Raw genomic sequence first — 23288 nt, 5'->3', positions numbered from 1 at the left:
ATCTGGCAAATTCCTCACCAGAGTCCCTGCAGCTGAACTTGACTGCAGGGTCACAAGTCTGAGTGAAGCCCTCGCAGTTGCTCTCATCGCTCAGGTCCATACAGTCTGTGTCGCCATCGCAACGCCAGCGCTTGGGAATGCACAGGCCGTCCATGCGACACTGGAACTCGTCTCCGTGGCAGCCACCTGGAGGTCGGGTTGCTAGAGAGACAAAATGTCATAGTTAGCCAGCAAAAGTGATGATGTGTGCAGAGAAGCAATCAAACACGAACAAAACAGAAATCACAGCTCACAGCTACAAAGACCACACAAACAGATGCCCAAAAAACAAAAGCAAAAAAACTGGGATGAGAAAGAAAAGGCCGTTACAGTCATTAGTTATTGTGCAGGTATCCTGGGATGCTGGGTGACAACCTGACTCTGAGCCAACCCAAATAACAATAATACACATGGCTCACTGACTGTAGCGGAGAGATTAAATGCATCGCTGCAGAAACGGCACAGTGACATCTCCTTATGACAGCGTTCGGCACAGCTAAATAAAACTGGACTCCTCGCGGCACAGGACCACAATATATAATAGGGGAAAGTGATGAAACCGTTTTATTTTATTTCACTTAATAACTTCCAGATGGCAGCCAAGAGAACTCGCAAACACACGCAGCCGGGCACACACAACAGAGCACAGATTGCTCATTAGACCAGCAGGTCACGCTGGGCCCGGATTTTGCATGCTGGGACTTAACAGCATTTCGGCATGGATCAAACGGTACATACAACATCGGACACTCACAGTTCACAGGAGCTTCTAGGCAGAGCAAGGCTAAAGGTAATTGTGCAACACTGAGATGTGATGTCGTTCATATGAAAAAGCAGCACACCCCGAGGAAACACTCCAAACATGTAAGTTCATATCGCTACAGCACAGTCAAAACATCTGTGCTAGTTGCACGACACCATGAAAGAGTTATGAGATTTGTTGTCTAACCACAAAACATAGCAACAGAAATGGATCAGAGGAAGCTGGAGAGCATGTAGGGGCATGTGGAGTACAGGAAGTGGGATAGGGAGAAGCTAAACATGTTGTGACGTTGTGACAACCCCTTTATGAGTGCAAATAGCAACCTGTAAATATAATGATAGCATCTTTGATAAATGACAACGAGAACCTGACTCAGCTACAAGACACGAGAGCAGACGCTACCATAACAAAAACAAGTTAGAGCAGGACTATTTCAGTTTGAGCTAAATTACCTTGGTTGGTACAGTTGGCATGAGTCTCGTCACTGTAGTCTCCACAGTCATTGTCGCCGTCGCAGGTCCAGTATTCTGGGATGCAGCGGCCGCTGTTACATTTGAACTGGACGCTGGAACAAGAGTGGCTGCAGCCTGCTTCGTCGCTGCTGTCTCCACAGTCATTGTCTGTACATCAGCGCACACACGCAAGATTTTTAGATTGGATTCTACAGTACAGCGTGACAAGTGGGGAAGGGAGGGATGATACTCACCGTTGTCACAGCGCCAATTTATATTGATGCAGCGGCCATTGGCGCAGGTGAACTGGGTGAGAGGGAAACAGGTTGGATACGCTGCGGAAAGGGAGCAAAAGAGGAGTGTATTTAAAAAATATTTATAGAGAAAAATGTGATATTCAAGGAAGAGCAACAAAATGAAAGAGCAATAAAGACTCACCACAGGAATCAGGTTCATCTGAGCGATCTCCACAGTCATCATCAAGGTCGCATGTCCAGGAGATGGGGATGCAGCGCCCACTGGCACAGGGGTATTGGTTGGGTGGACATGTGCGAGCTGAAAGGGGAAATTATACATTTGTTCTCTGCTTATTTTTTAGGGTCTGCGCTGTTACAGAATCAAACCATGCGAAATTGCCTCAAAAAGTACTTCCAGTCGCTTTCAATCTATCTGACACACTCAGAGAGCTTTAACTAATGGTGCTAAAGATTTATACATCTTCCTGAACTCTTTGTAGATTGTTGCTGGCATCTGCTGCATGACTAAATGAAAACTAACAGATCACTTTGGATCGCTTTACTCTTACATGCTTCCTCCAATTAAAACAGTTTTAAAGCGGAGTCATCCTCTGATGACTGCATCATTTCTTTTCCGATATGAGCACAGCTGTATGGTCTGGAATTTACTCTCTTTCTCCCTCTCTGTATGCTCTCCGAACTAGATGCAACTCAGCTTGTATATACCAGAGCAGGTGGTGTTCGATTCATCCTCATCGTTTCCACAGTCATTGTCACCATCACACAGCCATCGCAGGGGGATGCAACGATTGTTTTGGCACTTAAATCGCTCGGCTGAGCAGGTGTGCTGGTCTGGGGGAAGAAACAGAAAAGAACAAAATCTTAGAAAACGGTTCAAAGTCTGTCAAAGTAGCAAATGAAGAACATTCTAGTCGAATGTGACCCTTTGCTTTTCGGTATCGACTCATGATGTCAGAGTTAGCAGCCACGTAAACGCCGCATGGAAAGAGACAGATGTTGGAAACTTTAGTTTGCCCTCTGTCAGGTTGCGTTAGCTAAGACCCTTAAACACCCTTTTGTTTATCTTTGTGTTGCTGTGTAACCATGACAATGATGCGGCACACTTACAGCAGAGCTCAGGGGCTTCATCGCTGTTGTCCAGACAATCGTTGTCCCCGTCACACTTCCAGCGCTCTTGGATGCAGCGGTTGTTCTTGCAAGCAAACTCCCCAGGCTGGCACTGGGGCGGGGGAACGTAGGCGGGGTTGGCTAGAGAGGAGATCAGGGGTAGGAGCAGAAACAGATGAGCCATTGAGACAAGAAGCGAGCATGTGAACAAAAGCTTTTTAGTGACCAAGTTAGCTTTTGTTAGTCAGCTCTTAAAGTTATAAAAATATTGACGGAGCTTAGTTAGAATTTCTGCACACATTTGGAAACACTAACATTTAAAATATCTTGCAAATTGAAAGCAAGGTGTTGATTTTGTTTTAAACTCATCTCTTGTACTGCCAAGCAATATCATCTTCTACTGGTAAGACAGCTAAGTACCTCTGCAAGTAACGTTATTGCCATCAAGGATCTGATCATCAGCACAGGCGCAGGATCTGCCATTAGGAATGGCGAGGCACAGACTGCTGCAGCCGCCATTGTTGACTCGACACGCGTTGGTTCCTACACGAAGTCAAAGTGGGAAGAGACGCAAAACAGTGTCACGTCATCTTATGTTTAATGGGAAAAGGGAAAAAATAAGTAGAAGGATACGTACCTTGCTGCTGGTGTGCATCGTACACTCTGATCTCAAATATGGGCGGCCTCTCATTGCGGAGTAGAGTGACTGTTTTAGTGACTTGGTCCAGTTTGTAGATGCTGCCACCGCGGTACTCGTTCCAAAACAGAAATTGTTTGTAGTGGCATAAGCCAAAGGCATGGTTAAGCTCCTGCCCCTCATACACCACCTGTTAAATCGAGAATGCATCTCAAATTCTAGTAGGATAAAATTGTAATCAGACAACAAATACGACATAGTCCCAGAGTTTCACCAACCTTTCGCTCAGTGGTGTTTAGGTAAACCATCTCAATGCGGTCGTAGTAAGCATCCACCCAGTACAGGATTCCCTGGGGAATGTCCAGACTCAACCCATTGGGCCACAGGACAGTTTTGCTAGTGAGGAACACTTGGTGATGCGAACCATCCATCCAAGCTTTCTTGATCTTGCCTCTGTTGCTCTCTGTGGGATCCTCCTCCCAGTCAGTCCAGTACATCCATCTGGGAGACAAGGTGAGGTATTACCACATTCGAAAGGTGAGACATTTCTGGATCTGAACTGCAGAACCTGTTAAATATAGCTTTACGCTGTGATGCTCTTTGATGCAACATCCCACAACAAAGCAAATGAGGGAGTATCTAAAAGAAAAGAATCTCTTGAAAACCTGCCAGCTCCTACACATAAATGTGACCAGCGAGTCAAACAAAAACCTACCGTGTAAGCAGCCCACACAACTGCAAGGCACTCAAAACATACTTCATCTCAACTGAATGCTGATGGAAAGAAGATTCATTAAGTTAACAGCCCCTCCCTCAAGTCTCACCCGTGCTGGGGGTCCACAACAATGGCTCTAGGGTGGCTCATCTTGCCCTCAATGAGAATCTTGCGGGTCCGTGAAGCCTTCTCCAGCCTGGCAACACTGATAGTCTTCTTTGGTCCATCGTCTGTCCAGTAAAGATTATTTCCCATCCAGTCTACTGCTATTCCCTCTACCGTGTGGATACCTGAGATAAGCAAAAGTAGTCAGTGTGAAAAAGCTACTGGCTGTCCAATCCAAAAGAATAAATAGAACTGAATCTGAAATAAGCTGACTTCATTATTTTTTTTTTTTATCCACAAATTCTTTTTAGTAGCCTGAATTTTCAGTCTTTACCATCCTTCAGTATGACGTCTCTATCTGTGCCATCTATCTTCTGCCGCCCGATGATGTAGCTTGTGGCATCAGCAAAGTATATGAATTCATTGGTGGCGTGGAAATCCAATGCTCGGGGGTTCATTAGGTTCTCGATCGGAATCATGTACTCATCGGGCACTTTAGCGTTCATGTCCATGCCCCTGATGACTCCAGGACGACCCTTGCCATACACCAAGAACAACTCGTGGTCCGGCTCTGCAGAGAAGCATCATAAATGAACAATTATTCTGTCAGAGATTTTCAAACCACTATTACTTCATTCCCATCTCCCATCATCAAGTCAAAAGGTTTTCATCTTTGTCAAATCAATTTCTTCACTCACTCTTGCAGGATTTGCCATCGCTGCCGAGGCTGAAGCCCGAGCGGCAGCGGCAGGTTCGGGTCTTGTGGCTGTTGCTCAGCAGACATATGTCAGAGCAGCCCCCAGCTTTTCCGAACTGATCCAAAGCACACGCGTGACTACGCACTGAGCGAGGAAACAAGCGCACAACAGTTATGTAACGATTTGCTTTGAAAACACATTTGCCTGGCAGTAACTGTTATTTGTGGACGTTTATAAAAGTCTCACTGCGCACCTTGAGGTTGACGTCTCTGATGGTACACGTGCAGCGCAGCTCCCCGATCTAACCGGGTCACCACCTGGAAGTCGGAGCTGTTGAAGCGGTTTACTCGAATCACGGTCGTTTTGGAGTTGAGGTTGCCTTCGTTCGAGTTTGTTGCATAGAGATAGTTCTCAAATACAGTCAGCCCATACAGATGCTCGATCTGAAATAAGATAAAGGAGAAAAACATTGAGGGGAAAAAAGAGATGTTGCATGTCAGACATAATATCTCTGCATTCTTAGCAAAAGGGTTTGCTCAAGCTGGCTGACTAATAGTTTGGGCAATATTGTTTGTGCACATTTTATCTTCAACACTGTCCTGCAAATCCAGCTTAATTCAACTTGTCTATTGAGCAATTGATCGGTTTAAATTTAAGAATGTGAATAATCTCTGTAAGACAGAGAAAACTAGAGAAACACAGACAGACAGACAGACAGATAAAGAGCGAGTGTCTGAGTAAACTTGGCACGGAGCAGCACAAAGGCTTCACTCCTCATCTGCTGTAAAGGAGAGAGGGGTCTTACTTTTATAAGGGTCTATTCTGTGCAGCTCTCCTCTGCTGTCAGAAAGATGTATGGGCTGAGATCACATTACCTCCCTCCACCTCTCACACAAACACACACCACCACCACAGTCCTGATTTCATTAAGATCATTACTTCCCTATAAGTTTGAGCCAAGCTCCACTAGGGCCAGACTAATATGTTTAGCGAGGCACTAGCCAGGAAAATCACACACTCTTTAAGTAATATCAATCAAGGCAATAAAAAGGACCTATCCCCAGGAGAGGCATGCACTCTTTGCGGGAAACGGGAAAAGAGCTTTTTCTCCAAACATACGATTAAATCAGAGATATGGAAAACAGATGTTTTGTGAGTACCAAGCTGGGTTGATAAGATGCATGCCTTTATTCTTGAGTGCGTTTGCGTGTGATTAGGTGTATTTCTTATGGTTACACTGATCCTCAAATCCTCACCATCAGACCCTGGATGATGGTGTGCCGATTCTTGCCCTCATAGTCCACCACTTCGATGTAATCCAGGTAAGCGTCAGCCCAGTACACCAACCTGTTCACCAGGTCCAAAGTGATACCGTGGGGGAAGACAATCTTACTGTCGACCAGCTTAGTGCGGTTTTGCCCGTCCATGTCACAACGCTCCACCCTCGGTGTAGACCCATAGTCTGTGAAGAACACTTTTCTGTAGCAGGGGGAAGAGGATAGATTTCAATTACAGAAGGTTTCACAGAAAAGGAAATGGACTAGATAAATTTAGTTGACCACAACTAGGACAACTGTATTAGACATCGGAATTAAATAAAATTATTTAAAGACAATCGCAAAAAAGAGAAATGATCCTTTTAAAAGGAACTACCAGATAACAGATTGTCAGTATCAGGAACTTGAAACAACCAACATGGAAGTATTTATGTCGGAAAGAAGGATCCCGTCTAGGTCTGTGTCTTGAGAAAGTGCTCTGATTTTCGCCTGGCTGCTTGGTCAGCATGTCGCCTGATCATAAGACAGCATTTTCCTGTTGAGCAGTGCTAAAACAGGATGAGGGCAATCTTAAGTCAAGGAGCCTGGAGGCAAATACAGACCCCATCACTGGGTCCAGGGCGATGCCTTTAGGGTTGTACAGCTCTTGGTCCAGCAGGGTCACACAAGTTTTGCCGTTCTTGTTGCAGACAAACACCCGGTCGTCCACGTCATCCACAAAGTAGAAGTTGCCAGTCAGCCAGTCTATAGCCATCTGCTCCACATCTGATGGACGCAGAGGAGAGAAAGGGAGAGAAGAGGATGAAACAACAGGATAAAGAAAGAAAGAAAAAACAGGGTTGTGGGAGTACAGTCATATAACTCTTAGTCATAAACCACAATGAATCCAAATACTCTTTTTTAATTTTATGATATCAGGAACCGTTCCAAGAATACTTATACTTACTGCTATCTTGATACAAAAAAAATAGCAGCAATGAATTAATGTTATTTATTGTGTAATCTTGCAGGTTGTCCATTACAAACATTCCACTTGTGTTTGATTAAGGCATGTAGAGTGCGGGGAAGGAAAGGAAAAGAAAAAGGTGTTGTGTTAAGAGTTAGAGGTGAAGTCCAGCACTTTCTAAACTTTGTAAACTCTTATCAGTGAGTAAGACAGAATTCCCTCGCAGACCTCATGTCTGAAGACATGCTCTTGAGTAAGATTATTAAGTATTAAGCTGACACTGACCCATTAATTGCATGTGTGCAGTGCAGAAGGGTCTACATGATTGCTAATATGAGTCAAACTGACCCGAAACTCTTGCGACACCTTCATGAAGGATGTCAACATTTTGTATCCACTTTAAGTCAGTTTAAGGAAGAAACTTTGCAGATGGATGCACTGATGGGAAGAGATGGTTGTTTTAACAGATTCCACTGCATATTCTTTAAAAGCAAACCAGATCACTGCACACACACACACACGCACACACACTATCAAAGTGACCACACACACACACACGCTCTTGTTTACATATGCCTCCATTAACCATTTCAAGTGTGTTAACCTGAGGTGCCTTTCCAAACCTCTGCTAAAATTTCCAACTCTTCATTATATGCATTTAGATTATAATATAAACTCTGATAAGAATTTTTTTTTAAAAAGGATGTAAACAGATCAAATCTAATGGCTCTCTTACACTAGACCGAAAGTAGGGTGGCAATATCCTCGCTAGGTAGAGTTAAATAAATAAATAGGTGGCTACCCGCTGATGGCACTGAATTTTTTCCACAATCACCACTAGGGCTGGGCCATATTATACCGTTCACGGTAATACCGGTATAATGTTAGGCAACGATAGGAAAATGAAATATCGCGATAGAATGGGAGTAAAACGCACATGCGCAGTGCCTTTGTTTTCATACGCACATGGCCGATTGTTGAGTGAAACAGATGAACCAGAATTGGTTTGTAAAAATGGTGCAACTTCCGTGATGTGGAACTGGTTTGGTGTTTGTCCGTCAGATACACAACAAAGCACATTTTTTGCAGAACATGCAAGCGGCCGTCGTTATTGTCGTATTTGTCGGACTAAGATGCTCTTAAATCTGGGAGTAATCTGGGTCCTAAACTCCGTAAACTTCAGGTCAAACAACACTGCAGCATCACTTAGAGTTAAAAACTGTCTAAATTCTTTCATCTTTAATAAAACGATCAGCATTGCTGCTTTACCAGGTGTAACTATAAAGTTTAACTTCCAGGCATCCATGAAAACAAAAGTTATTACATTTAACGGAGTTAGAAGTTAGCAGGAAGCTAGCGGAAGTTAGCTCGCTAGTTTCGCTAGTTACCTAAGCATGATATTGCATGTTCTGACTGAGAGATTTCTGAAAAAAAATCAAACGTACAGCTCTGCTATCACTTCCAACATAAATGAAGACAGGAAACTAAACAGCAGTGACGTTTGTAGGGTTACTGAAGTTGGGCTAGCTGGTATATAATGATGTGCTACGTGATCGCTAGCGACACAGCTATGTTAGCATAACATAAACAGTGAAGCTGGAGGACGAACACTAACACTTTTCCACTTATAAAAGTTAACGTGAAGGTTCTTCATGGTTAGAGACAAATGCAATCGCATGGCAGGATGTTGTAAACGGACCAAACTTCAGTCAGGAGAACAACTGAGATAATCCATCCACAATATGAGGTTAGTCATTAATATACTGCAACAACATGGGAATAGAGCAGCTGCCAGAGAATTCAACATTAATGAAACAATGGTACAGAAGTGGAGGAAGCAAGAAGAATGAGTTTAATAAAGTTTGATTTATCTGACTGCTTTGTTTAGCTCAATGTGCCTTATAATCCCGTGCACCTTATGGTCCAAAAAATACGTACTGCACACTGCAGTTTAATGTTGCAAAGCACCTCTTTTTAACTTCAGTGGATATTATACATGGTTATGCTCAGGATATGTCAGCCCATTTCTACTGGAAATGCCTTTTGGTTAAACTTTCAGCAAGGAATTTGCATTTGCACTGTTACATTTTTATAAAGCTTTAATGTACATAAAAACCAGCTTCTTAAGTGAAAATAAATGGAAGGTTGTCTTTTTGCGCTAGTAATGTTGTGGAGTTGTATTTTGTCTCGCATCAATTATATCGTCGGTTATATCGTTATTGCAAATTTTCAAATATATATCGTGATAAATATTTTTGGCCATATCGCCCTGCTCTAATCACCACAGCTACTTGCAATCAGACTGCAGGTACTGTGGTGATCAACTGGTTGTCCATTTGGGGCATTGCTGGTCACCGCGTGCAACGTGCAACACTCTTGAGCAACACATTCAACCACTCACAATCTACAGTGGTCACCTGGTTCCCTCCCTCTCAGACAGATTGACAGGTTTATAAAGAACTGTTGTCCAATTTGTAAATGCAGACAGTTTGTCAGTATGTTGCAATCAGTTTGACTCAATCAGTAGTTTTTGCCAATCTATCACAGTTAATTGTTTGTAATTGCCAACGTGTCCCCATTTAATCATCTTAAACACCAAAAACTGTTTTTGGATGGAGACCACATCATGACCAAAACAAAGGGACCAAAATCAGAAAGCGCCAACTTTAATTTGGGCTGCATGCGTTAACACATCTGAAAGTGAGCCAGTAACCTCTCCCCAAGCTTTGAGCATTTAGAGAAATAACTGCACTGGAACGCTGCAGCAATGCTTCGATCAAAGCGGCACAGAACTTCAAAATGCAAGGACTACATGAGATTTGAAGTTTGCTTGATGAAATGCCATAAATAACACATTTTTATGCGATTGAGGAGAAGATTGATAACTCTGACCATCTCACATCAAAACTGACTATACATTAACTAAACTAAAAAACAACATGGCCAAAACTATATAGGCAAGTAGCAAATGTTCAGCAGTCCTGGGTGTTTCAAAAACACCAGGATCAGAATTCTGACAAAAGAAAAAGTTTCTCATGAAGTTAAAAGGGATAGTGATATTCCCATTGGTATCTCTCCTAAAACCCAACTCCTCTACAAAAATCCAGCTGGAAGCACGCCTGCACAAGGCATTGATTAGATTCATATACAGAGTACAGAGACAGTTGTGCAACCCAGTGACTGCTGCGTTGTGTAACAACCTACGGAGCCCCTTACTCCAGAGAGCCAGGCAGTCTGTTGACGTCTCCACTGATGCAGCTTCTGGTAAGTGGAAAGTTTGCTGGGAAACTGAATGAACCCACCTCTTTCTTCTCATCTAACCACTCTACCCTCCAACCCCCTTTTTCTCTTCCTGCCTGTTACACCTACAGCTTAAAGCACTTGGAGGAAAGGTTTAAAAAAAAAAAATAGGAAGCATACAAGGCCACAGCCTTAGCAGTTCTTCAAACTAGACAAATGTCTTCTTATATTTACATGTCAGTACAAAGCAGGAAAGATGTTGATTTTTCAGCTTCCATAATCCTCTTTGTGCCAAGAAGATCCTATTAATCTGCACAAAAACGTCACTGACCCCTAAAGAGCAGAGTTTTGGGAGTACTGCGATTATGCTTGTCTACAGGGATGTGACATTTGACCTCTATTTAAGAGGCAGTTATACTATGGCAAATCTCCCCCTGGAACAAGTAAAAAGGAGATGTAATTACCTAGATAAGAAGATCTGATGAAAGACAAAAACCTTACATGAAACCTTCTGAAAAAGATGCCCAAAAAGGACAACATCAGAAAGACAGACATGGTGAGATGTGCTGGTCCCTGCTGTGGAGCTCCGCTTAGAGGGTGGAGAGGATGGGACGGGTCAGCTCTGCTCTCCTTTTATCTTCACAGTAGGAGAATTAAACATGCAGACAGAGCTGGCCACATCTGGAACCTTTGTACACTTATCTGCGCTTCTCTTTCAGGCTCCCAAAAGCTATAAATCAACCAGTTCATGTGAACCCTGCATCAACCCTACACCTATCCCTAAGTCTGCCCAGCGTGCTATTACTAGAGCACCTGATCCCTGCTTCTATTAAACAGAACAGACATAAGCAGTTTATACACATGAATGTCCAGTGAATCAGGTCCAGACATTGTCTGCAGCTTCCTTTTCACACATGTAGCGGACAGCAGGAGATTATCCATGTCAGAGAGATGCTTACTACCTGAAATACTATGTTTGGTTTAGGCGACGGTTGCTGCCAGGTTTCACAGGATATGACACAAAGCAGCACGCTCACGTCCTTACTGTCTATTCTCTGGACAATCACCTCCTTTATTAAGCCTAATGTACATTACACAGACGCCGCACTAAGGGACCTGGAATGATAAAATTTGTTTAAAGCCTGGTCCGACACATTCGCCTATTTTAATTGTCACAAAAAATTCCTCTGGGTAGCATCTGGAAAAGTTCAGGGCAGAAGCGAATATGTTAAAACCTCTGTAGCGAACAGGTTTGGACCAGTTTTATGAGCAGATTTTGAGTTGAAGGAGGTTGTACGGGTGCACTCTTATCTCAAAATGCTTTCTTTTTTAAGCGTCGCAGTAAAAAGGATACAGAGGAAAACAATATATAATGAAAAAATCCAACAAAAGAATGGATGAAAGTGTCAAATCTCACTTCATGAAACATAATGTTACTAAGTAATGGCTGAACGACTCAAAGGTATTTGGGTTTGTGTGCGTGCGCATGCTGAAGTGACCTGACTGGACATGACTTGAGACGGCTCGAGGAATGTAAGTGAGTGTTCAGGCTGACATAAACCAACAGAGGAATGTGAATACCATTGATATGACCACTCACATATACATATTGCTTCAAGGTGTATCATATAACTACCTTCGGTTTCGCTTTCTCAATTTCATCCTTCCCTTTAAATTTCATTTGGTGTTTCTCCCGATTCCACACCTCACAATAATTTATCCCTTAGACCACTTAAAAGAGCACACTATCAGGGAACGTGGACTCGGGTTTGCATACCAGAAATAGAAAAATCGGTGATTAAATTAAATTAAATTAAACCTATATATTGCCAAATCATAACCGCAGTCACCTCAATGCATTTTATATTGTAAGGTAAAGACCCTAACAGAGAGAAAACCCCAAATCAGATGATCCCACATGAGCAAGCAGTTGGCGAGAGTGGGAAGGAAAAACTCCCTTTTAACAGGAAGAAACCCGGACAACCAGGATCAGGAATAAGGAGCCATCTGCCACGACCAGTTGTGAGTTTTGACTCTTTTATTAAAATGATAATAATATTCCGTGTGACTGTGGACATTTTCTATATCAAATCAGATCACGGATTCCTAATTTAGGCGAGAGCTGCAGTGAGTATGCCACAGGTATCTTCAGTATGACATCTGATATCTGACACTCGCCAAATACATTTATCAGCAGTGCTTCTTCAGGTTGATAGAAATGTTTTTCCCCGAAATATAACTGCACTGTGCTTTCAAGAAGACGGGGTTCAAAAGAGCACTGGACCAAAAAGCAACAGCAAAAAGCCAACACAATAAGGGAGAGACGGGATATGAGGGACTCATGACTGAATCAATAGACTGGAAAAACCCCAGAGTTTCTAAAGCTTCTAGCCTCTGCCCCGGCTGTCAACAGTGACGACTATTACACAAGCTTCATTTGAAGTGGATATGAGCCAAGGCACTTTCAATCATGACACAGGTTTTGTGTCCCACACTTCAGGGTCTACACACCCCAGATACTCCACTTGTTTTCTTCCTGTCTGCTGTTCTTCGCCTGGGGCCAGGTTCTCAAGGGAAAACTTCTCACATGCATGTATGTGTTTACGAGCATGCAAACCATGCCCTTGCTTTTTGTGTTTTGTCTGCAAATTCTGCCCCCATTCTTAGAGAGTAACGGCTCTGTCAGCCAGGTGAATAAAAACAGACCTTGGCAGGCTTGCAATCACAGATAATTCATTTCAGCATTATATGAGTAAGTCTCTCAATAGGAAGTAATCATATACTGTGCACATCCATTTGTGTGCATCTGGTTGTTACTCGGAGCCTGTGAGTTCAGACAATGCACAATGACAATGCTACCTTCACAAAACAGATGTGCTGCCTATCCACCACATCTCAGAGGACAAAATGTACAGTCCTGGGAAAGACTTAGAAAAAGGCAGAGAGCACTTTTGTCTGGCAAACCCTAGTGCCAAATACCATCACATAAGAGACCAGTGTCTGATCATACTAGCATGGGTCAAACAAAAGCAGCGGAAAAATACTTTTCCAGGCTTCTGAAAAGCTCCGCACAGTCAGTGCATGAATCAAACTTCCCAGCAGGTTGCTTTTACCTGTCAAGAAGTATGCAAATGAATAACTAAAGGCATGCTGGAAGCCTTGTATGTATTATATAACTGTAAGTCTGCTACACACACATTGCTTCTATGGGATAGTTTAGTGGTGTGTCAGGGTCCCCCTGTTCTTTAGAGGAAAAAAAATCTTTTGAAAAATAAAGTTGGCCTCAGCATTTCTTCTTGGCACTTTCAAGTTGGTTTGAGCTGCTTTTGGGAGACAAGCTTACAGTAGAGTTTGAGCTAGCAAACCCACAGCTGACCACTTTTAAAGAAAACAGGAAAATATAAACTATGTCAACAACTGTCTGTAAACTTCTACTCACGGTGCAAGCTGAGAGAGATGTTGATGGTGCGGTTGTTACTGACAGACTTCAGGTCTTGGATGCTGGCACACTTAAGCTGGGTGGCAGCGGGGGTATCACCCACATCTATCCAGCAAACAGTCTCCTCCGCATAGATGAAGTCCATAGCCATGGTCTGTTTGGTGGCGATGGAAGGAACCCGGGTCGCGGAGCCACTCAGGGAGGTGCATCGGATGTTGTTAAGGTTGGCGATCAACAGAACAGGCAGACGATCCACAGGCTCTGGGTGAGGTTAACAAATTTTTAAGTAGAGGAGAGAAAATATTAGGAAGGAATATGATCTCCTGCATAATGTTTTGGCCATCCATTTCCTGGTTCAGCGTGAACTATAATCATTGGGCTCTGTCGATTCCTGTCCACCCCCTCACCATTTTTGGCTTTGCAGGAGCGGTTGTCTGGCTGCAGGAGATAGCCCTCCACACAGCTGCAGGTGTAGCTGCCTTCAGTGTTTGTGCATGTCTGACTGCATGTTCCATACACACCACACTCATTGAAATCTACACAAAGAAACACAAAAGCGCATTAACACACACAGTAAATGATGAAACTTTAAGATAGTGTTCTCTTCTCTTCCAAAGGCTGGTTGAATCACCTCTACATGCTGTCCCCTGCAGTCAGCAACCAGATGGTTACTTTCTGTTTGTCTTAGGCCAAACTAAAATGAATTTGCCAAATCACCACCCACCTTTACATTTCTTTCCATCTGCAGCAACCTCGTAACCATCTCCACAGTAGCAACGAGGCCCATCATGAGTCACTGCACAGCCAATCTCGCACCCATGGGAGGCACAGTCTGGTGCGTTTGCTAAACCAGGGAAAACAGAGCAACATAGAGCGTGTTAAATACTGCTGAAACATGAATACTATTAAGGATAGCAGGGATGATCCCAGGGCAATCTTTACAGAGGCATGCTATCGTGTCCAATCCTATCCTGTCTTACAGGACTGCAAGACTGCGAGTGCATGTGAATGTGTGTATGAGACAAAAGGACTGTGGTTAAGTGTGTGTATTCATCTGTGCATGTGACAGACGCGGTGATTCGAATGTGCACACATTAGAGAGCTTCTTCTTTTCCAGCCTCAGAGGAAACTCACGGTCACATCCTTTTGGCATGAAATGAAAGAGGGGAATCCGCACATCCTCATGGCCTCTGTAGGTTGTGCATGAGCATGCAGAGGTGTGTGTCGGGCCAAGAGCATAAATAGGGTTGTGTGGCTGTGATAGATTCTTGTCACATGACACTGCTCATGAGTCTAAATACATTAAAACAGTATGTACTGTTTGTCATGGTGCTTTAAGGTGACTTTTTCCTCATTCAGTGAGGATTTCCAAAGCTCCCTCAGCAGAGACACGCATATAAATCGTTTCATATTCCAAAGTAAAGTACACAGATGAATCAGTGTTCACCATACAACTATTTGCATTAAAACAAACATTTTTGTAAAGGAACTTTCAACCACTTTAAGTCATTACTTATTTTGCTGCTCAATTACCAGATTAACAAGTCAATTCTTTTTTAAAATTGGTTTTAGGACTGATTATTAGCTAGATAAGACTTCATCTTCTAACCTCATATCAATATGAACAGCAGGACCGAGGAGAGAGAGCATAGAAAAAACAAAACTTAAGGTCAAAGCAAATTTCCCCCAAAAATAGAAAAGATAAGTAAAAAAGGAGGCTTCTAGCAGCACAAAGACATTTAGCCCAACCTCCAACAAAAACAATATAATCGTTCATACACTATGTGTACTGCAGCTAGTCGTGGCACGGCTGTGAAGAGTGGAGACTGGACCTATTGAAGGACCCTTATTATATAAAGCCTGTGGCACTTTAGGCAATAATGACTCTTTTGTTGTGGCTCCGTTGAAAGGAAGAGTCTCCAGCAAACATTGTGGCCCATATCGAATCCACTCAGCAACGCTCACGCTGTGAGAGACCACAGGCAAGCAGAGAGCTAAAATACCCAGCATGTTTATCACAGCCCAGGTTCATGGATTCCATTTAGCAAAGGCTGGGTGAAACAAAGTGACATTATACTTAAATATTATATATTATATTAAGGAATATTCTAATATTAAGGACTATTCTGTTATATACCATAAACGCTAGTCATAAAAATCCAACAAATGAAAAATTATTAAGTGGAATCTGTAACGATCCGTTATAATAACGGTCCTATGAATTAAAAAGGATGATTTGGTTTTCATACATTTGACAGAGTTTGGTCAAAGTAGGTTCTGGATTTAAATGGAGAGCGAATTCATGTTAAAATTAAGGCTAATGTATCGCTGAACAAATGTAATATTTTACCTTAGTCACAGTTAAAAAAAAAAAAAAAGATTCTGGGATGTGAACATGAAAAACGTACTTGATCCAACCTCAGAGGAGAACAGATGAATGGAGAAAGAACTGAAGAAACAATTAAAAAAGAAAAGAAAAACAAGAAAGTGAAGGGAGAGGAGAGGCTGGAGGTGTAAACTGCACATACAGGACTCGAGGATGAGGTTAGAACGTTCCAGCTCTAAGCAAACAAACAACAGCTGTATGTCAGACGTTTGACCAGAGCTAATGAACGAAGCAAACAAATCACACAGTGACACACTGGAGACCTTCAGTCTTAAACCAGCACGCCAGAGTCATTGATCCTGTTACTGCAAGGATGGCAACCCTCAATTTCACTATAGACCTCTATGTGGAAGAAGGGAGACATCTGATGTGAGGACTAGCAGGCTAAAGAGTTTTTAAACAACAAATTTAGTTTGAATGTCTTAAAATTCATGTAAACACTCAAGGCATCAGTGAAAATAGGATTCATGTATAGTAACGACAGAAAAGGTTGCTACTTGAACTCTGAGGTTTCAGTAAAATCCCACCAATATGTGTATTCTGACTATTTGTGCTAAATTAGGGCCTGCCTTCAATTAACACACACACACACACACACACACACACACACGAGTAAATGGTGTGATTAGCACGACACAATAGCATGAATATGATGAATAATAATAGGAGAGAGGGCGGAGATGGAAAGAAGGGAAGAACTGTCCTTGGACTCATTTCCTCAGCCCGTGAGGAAATTTATGAAAGTTGGCATTTTCCTCTAAAACCCAATCATGATGCTGACAGGCTGGCTACAGCAGTGACACAGGCTGAATGAGACAAACACATTTTGGTGTTGAGTTCATACAGTTAAAAAACAAATGAGTGACTTAATGAATGTCAGCAAAAGACAATTTATCATAATCTATCCACCAAGTGGCTTGAAAATGAATCAGCTTTATTTTATAAAAAAAAGCCTTTATTTCTATACATGATATCATAACTGTATAAAGAGGCGATTTCAGCGTGTGACATTTTAAAGAAAGGCGTTTCACAGGACATTCTTTGCGCTCTCACTGTCTGCAGACAGGTTTACACATGCTTTTGCCTTCTACATGCCACAGACGGAAGCCTCACATTATCCTACGTTGTGTCATTAAATGATGGCATTTGTCACGTTCACGTTTTTTGGCCCCATGTTTTGTAAAAAAAAAAAAGAAAAAGAAAAAAAGTTCTGGCAATCTGAAGATTTCTTTTTAAAAATGGTCTATATGTGCACCTTACATGTTTTAGCAGTTCACATTAAATATGATGTTATTGTATCTCGAGTTAAGACGCTTCATTCCCTTAAACTACTTTGTGACTGTGAGCATTACAATTGTGGATTCTATCACACACTTTATATTGTAGTAGCTGATGGCAAAAGCTAACATTACTATAAAGCTATATGTCAGTGAGCATACAATGTATCTCCTGCCAGTTGTTTGCAGGCTTGATAATCAAATAGGGCAAAGTAACCATTTGCAAACACACATAGTGCAGCTTGAGTAATGAGCAAACAGTAGCTAGCTTATTCCCAAACAGTGGCAGTATGCTGCCCACATGTCTAAATTTAAACTTGCACAAATACTCAAACACAAATGTACAACGACTCACAAAGTACACCTGCTGTAGCACATTCCCGTGCATGGCAGCAGCACAACTTGCTAAATAAATTCAATACATGCAATTTCTTTTATCTTCAGCCAATGATCATTTATGATTAGATTACAGCACTGTAGAGCCTTCACTTTTAACTGCAGCCCATAAACCAATTTAGGTCAAGACCCACTCATGAATGAAGCTTATAATGTAGTATTTCCACAGGCAGCTTCAAGTCCGATTGAAGTCCGATGACCGATTGTCATTGCACAGTTACACAATGGAACGTGAAGGACAATTAAAGCTCTGCATAAACAACAGCGATAGCTCACTACAATAATCAGGGTTCCAGTGGGGTGCCTTGAAAGAGGGGGGAGGGGGGGGGGGGGGGAGACTCAATAACACTGCCATGACCCCATTTTTTCTTGCCTTGTCAATCATTCACATCTAAGAGGCAGGTCTAAAGTTGCGTCTTGAAAGAGAGGCTTCCTCACCCTCAAAGAAAAGAGAAACGCAGGCCTGCAAATCAACCACCTATACGACAGAAGGACTTCATAACTGCCAACAGTCTATTTGATTAAACAGGTTTCATTTACTTGGTTTGAACTCTCGCAAAGCCACATGGTAACTTTTCAAATGCTCTTGTCCTGAGCAAGGCACAGGGACCCATGGCCATAAAAATATTATACATCGCATTTATCTGCAATATTAACAATAAACTAGAACTACTATCTTGAGGTTGTATGCTTCAGTTCGCTAGTGAAGCTTCAGTTTACATCCATGGCTTTGCAGACTCATTGTATACATTCATGTCACAATGACACAGTGTTCATATTTTTGCTTCTGTAGGCCACCACAGCAGATTCAAAATGAAGCAAACTGTACAATGACTGAAGTGTAGTCTTCAAGAGGTTTGACAAAATAATGTCATAATTAACTTTTGGAAGTTGCAGTTATTTTCTGACCACTCAAAAATATGGATGGCCTCCTTTGCATTAAATACCTGCACATTAAGAGGTCCAATGAACAGCTAGAAACACTTGGAACCAACTCCAGATCTTTTAATAATAATAATAATAATGGATTGGATTTATATAGCGCTTTTCAAGGCACCCAAAGCGCTTTACAATACCACTATTCATTCACTCTCACATTCACACACTGGTGGAGGCAGCTACAGGTGTAGCCACAGCTGCCCTGGGGCAGACTGACAGAAGCGAGGCTGCCATATCGCGCCATCGGCCCCTCTGGCCAGCCCATAAACTTTTATGTTTTTAATATATGAAATAGCGAGGACACTGGATACAACTGGCCATGAACATACTTATTAGTCAATGCTCCGGTTCCTTTTGAGCTTGGATAAGTAAGTCCAACATTTTCTGAACAATATTCTGTTAAACATCCTGAATTAAAGTTGAGATGTCTTGACTGCTTTACTTCAAAGGGCATTTTTCAAATTGTGTGTCCTTGTCCAAAATCTATAAACCTGTGTGCCCATGTAGTGAAGACTCCGGCCACAGACTTTATCAGACGATATGATCACAATTACTTTATTATCTTATTAGACATTTATGCAGTTTAATAATATCAATTTAACAACTACCCTCCTTTTTGACAACCTACTTTTGTTCCTAGATTTAATATGGGATGACCAGTATATAAAGCTGGATGATATCATCTTTTTCTAATTTGCTCCAACTAGTATAATCACGCAAGATCAAACTTAAAGGTGACCAACATTAGAGTATATTCATGCATTTGTGTAATAATTTCACTGATAATTATAAATGTTTGCATACAGTCAGGTGTCAAATTAACTGTCTGATTCACATCCCATCAAAGCACTAATGTTGATTCCCTTTTATCACTCCAGTACATAAAGCGAGCTACTTAACCCCAAGGCTTTCCGCACACTGTGAAAAAACAGAAAACCTATTTTAGAAAGCTTGAAATACCGTGCAGCATTCCCCTTTCTAACCGCTTGTCAACAACTTTGACAGAATTACTCAGAAACGCTGAATGACAAAGTGTGCTTTCAAATATCAGTGGCCAGGTATACTTGCACAACCTGGCAGTTTGTACGAGCAAACACTACGAAGCTTGTGAAAGCCTTTTCCCTGAAATGAGGCGGTCTCACAAATGCCAAAAGTTCTGGACACACAGCTCATGTGTTTGGTTGCATGAGTAAGAATGTGACTTTGTAAGTGTATATTTGTGTGCACATGTGAGGGCATGCATGTATGCATTACAGGCACACACACATGCCGGTGTGTTTAAGTACTTGTGTGCGTAGAGCGCTGCCTTACTGAAAACAGCTGGACCTGTGTCCTCAGGGCAGTGCACGTTGTAACGGGATGACATCATCACCGCGTTGCATAAAAGGCTTGTGTAGCAGTGATGACCGCTGTGTGGGTTACTAACACTTTCACCCACACTGTGGTTCAACACATCTCGTTTTCTTCTGGTCTCAACTAATCACACAAACTTTTTTTTGTAATGACTCAACTCAGTGTGGAGGATTAATATTGATACAGCGTGGTTCACGATTACTCTTTGAGCACATGGAAGGAAGCAAACCGAAAATAGAGATAGAACCTTGCATCAAATGCCTAAAGCTGTAAACTGATACAAAGATAAAGCCAATAAATGATAAAGAGATCAGATCTCTGTGTTGCTGATAGTGGAACAGACATCAGACGCTTTGGTTAATATGTTTTTTTAAATGGCAAAAGATTAGCCAATGTTTGAGAGCTCAGCAGACTCACCCTTGATCCAGGTCTCTGATACTCTGAAACTTTACTGTTGATGGTAAATATCTGATTTAGATTTAGTAATTTCATATTCCAGGAAAAGAGCAGCACAATGGAAAAGGAGAGGCACAAAATTACGAACGCAGATGTCCCAGCGTTGAGTCAGAGCTCTGTCAAGGCCAATACTCTTCTGCACTTCTGCAAAGAGAGTACTTGAACTAAGAGTTTACATCAAATATCAGCTCATAATAATGCATATTAGAACTCTGCCCCACTCTCTCCAAACAGCTGCTGTGCCTTGCACACCCCCCTGTGGGGCCCCTTTGGGAGCTTTTCTACTGCAATGTCATTGCAAATGGTGTATAGATAGTTTAAAGAGGAGTGGTTAAAGTTTGTCTGCCTGTATTATTGCAGGGTCTTTACCTTACAATATAAAGCACCTTGTGATTTGGCGCTATATCAATAAAACTGAATTGAATTGGCATGTCTGTTGACAGGCTGCCTGTATAACCGAATAGTGAATATAAACTGCTGCGATCCACATCCTTGATCCAGATCCTTTATTATCGCTCTGATTCACTAACAAGTTTCTTAGTCTCCAAATAATTCAGCTGACACACAAACAACCTCCCCCCCACCCCAACCAAAAAAAACCCCAAAACAAAACAAACAAACACTGTTGTTTATAATGGAGCACTGTAACAAAAAAATAATTTCCCCCAGGGATCAATAAAGTATTCTGATTCTATCCTTCTTGGCAGATGTGACAAAGACAAACTTCAGACAGTTACAGGATATCTGAGCACTACCTTGCAGAATACTGAGTCAGCTCTCAAAAGGCAGCCAGTGTTTGCTCTTTTGTTAGCTGCAACAAAGAAATACACTATGGACTCAATATGTTCCATCACTCATTCTTCTGTTGTCTCTAATTAATACGGGAGGATGTGATGGGATTTTTCTCAGCTGCATCTGGTCTGAATGCTTATTATTCCTGCTAGGATTGGGGGAAACAGCCTCATAGCAGAGCTGATTGATAAATTAATGACTTTTTTTTCCCTTGAAAGAGAAATTCCATAGTAATTGCACAAGCTAGGACAGGCCAACTCATTAAATGGCCCAACAGAGGGGATGACTCGATAAAAATGATGGTTTGGGATGGAAAGACAAGAACATTTTGTCTATAACAGAAACTGTCTGGTTAATTTTGACCCACAACAAAGGGCAAAAGTGTCAGTATGACAGAGGAGAAGGGGTGTGTGTGTGTGTGTGTGTGTGTGTGTGTGTGTGTGTGTGTGTGTGTGTGTGTGTGTGTGTGTGTGTGTGTGTCACTTTGTTTCCTACCTCTGCAGTGAGGCCCCTCATCCCAGCCGTCAGTGCAATCAACGACTCCATTACAAAATCTGCTTGCATGGAGACAAACTTCCACATCCAGGCATGGATATTTATTGACAGGACACTGGTTCACTTTGTTGTGTGTGCCTGGAAAACATGCAAAAGATTTTTTAAGTAAAAGCAGATGTATAAGGCAATATTTTAAGGCAGTAAAACTCAAAGATGAAGCAGAATAATGCATGCATCTAACCTCCCCCCCCCCCAAAAAAAAAACCCCAACAACAACAAAAACAAAAACACATCGTAAATTCACAACTGAGCTTAATGAGGCTTCATAAAACTATTAAACGCATTTTACATACTTAAAAGTGAATTCCTGGCATCAAAAGAATTAAATTTCTTTATGACTCATTAAAGAACTCTTCTAATGTTGCTTAATTTTATAACATTTATTGAGGAGGCTGTCATGTGCAAAGAGAAACTGTACAGAGATTTTCCTCGGTTGTCCATTAGTTTTGCATACTACTCTGGTGAGGTCCTGGCTTATTATTTCCTAGTATTATATGGACAAAACCCTTATAGTTAAATCCGCGACCTTTAAGATCATCACAGGTGAAAGATTCCCCAAAGGGAATTGTGTCTAGGGATGGGGATTGATGAGGTTTTATTGATACCAATTCCATTATTGAATTTGCTAATCGATCCAATTCCCTTATTGATTCTTGACCCAGTTTCATATGAGAAAACAAGTATGCCTGCAGATTTCCAGTGCAGTACAACTACTTTATCATTTATTTATTTATTATTTAATCCCAAACAGACTATCGCTTAATGCTAGATGAAGAAATGAAAGAATGTCATTTATTGAAAGCTTTATTTGAAGTCAACTAAAATCATGTTAAGCATCTGTACAGACGAGCTGCTCGGCTGGTAGCACTTGTGGTGCTCATCCATATCGCATCAAATGCATGACACTTGAGCAAGTGAATCCTGTGTTGCAGGAGATGTTTCAGCATGTTTCTGGCGTTCCCACCTCAATAATGATGTTAAAGACATTACAAATAAGTCGTTATCATGTTTCTGCATGAAGCAATGCTTTGGATCGCTTCATCCTCTCTGCTGTGACCCCCTTTTTCTGATAACACTAGACATGCATGTAGCAATACTGTTGATTTGCAATCAGTGTGCATTGCCAGCACCTGCGGACACTGATAAAGGAATTGATAAGCTCCAACACCGGTTTTCAGTTCCAATCCCTATTTGTGTCTCCTGTTGGGACACAACCAGCAATATTTTTGCTTGTCAGGCAAATGTGTAAACCACTGCACAATAGAGCCATCATAAAACAACAACATATATTAAAACTATTCTGGGCTTTATATACTAATAATAGAGTTTTAAAATAGTATCACCAGTGTGCCAGAGAGGCAGAATTCAGAAAAGGGGTGCAGCAGTCGCTGGCTACATAGAAGGGCTAAAATTAAAGAGATAAGGCTAACATTAATAAACATTTGCAGATAAAAATGTT

At 41.8% G+C, this 23288-nt stretch overlaps 1 protein-coding gene across 2 annotated transcripts in view; it reads right to left on the bottom strand.

Moving 5' to 3' along the window:
- The window catches only part of LOC146610263 (low-density lipoprotein receptor-related protein 1-like), an 80739-nt gene that overhangs the window by 35083 nt on the left and 22368 nt on the right, over positions 1–23288 (bottom strand). For both annotated transcript variants that reach the window (XM_085345168.1, XM_085345169.1), the window contains 19 exons: positions 21770–21907; positions 14400–14519; positions 14083–14211; positions 13676–13936; positions 6653–6815; positions 6030–6252; positions 5027–5216; positions 4774–4917; positions 4410–4646; positions 4080–4260; positions 3534–3756; positions 3256–3445; positions 3039–3161; positions 2619–2759; positions 2217–2342; positions 1693–1809; positions 1509–1589; positions 1255–1422; positions 19–201 (listed from right to left, as the gene is read on the bottom strand). In XM_085345168.1, the coding sequence (XP_085201294.1) occupies positions 19–201; positions 1255–1422; positions 1509–1589; positions 1693–1809; positions 2217–2342; positions 2619–2759; positions 3039–3161; positions 3256–3445; positions 3534–3756; positions 4080–4260; positions 4410–4646; positions 4774–4917; positions 5027–5216; positions 6030–6252; positions 6653–6815; positions 13676–13936; positions 14083–14211; positions 14400–14519; positions 21770–21907 (3138 nt within the window). The remainder of the gene's footprint in view (positions 1–18; positions 202–1254; positions 1423–1508; positions 1590–1692; positions 1810–2216; positions 2343–2618; positions 2760–3038; positions 3162–3255; positions 3446–3533; positions 3757–4079; positions 4261–4409; positions 4647–4773; positions 4918–5026; positions 5217–6029; positions 6253–6652; positions 6816–13675; positions 13937–14082; positions 14212–14399; positions 14520–21769; positions 21908–23288) is intronic.

The sequence above is a fragment of the Diplotaxodon limnothrissa genome, linkage group LG20 (assembly GCF_057381915.1).
Source record: "Diplotaxodon limnothrissa isolate DT_005_m linkage group LG20, D_limnothrissa_male_GT1.1, whole genome shotgun sequence".
Taxonomy (NCBI): domain Eukaryota; kingdom Metazoa; phylum Chordata; class Actinopteri; order Cichliformes; family Cichlidae; genus Diplotaxodon; species Diplotaxodon limnothrissa.
The sequence above is the reverse complement of the archived record's forward strand: the minus strand, read 5'-3'. Positions and strand labels throughout refer to the sequence as shown.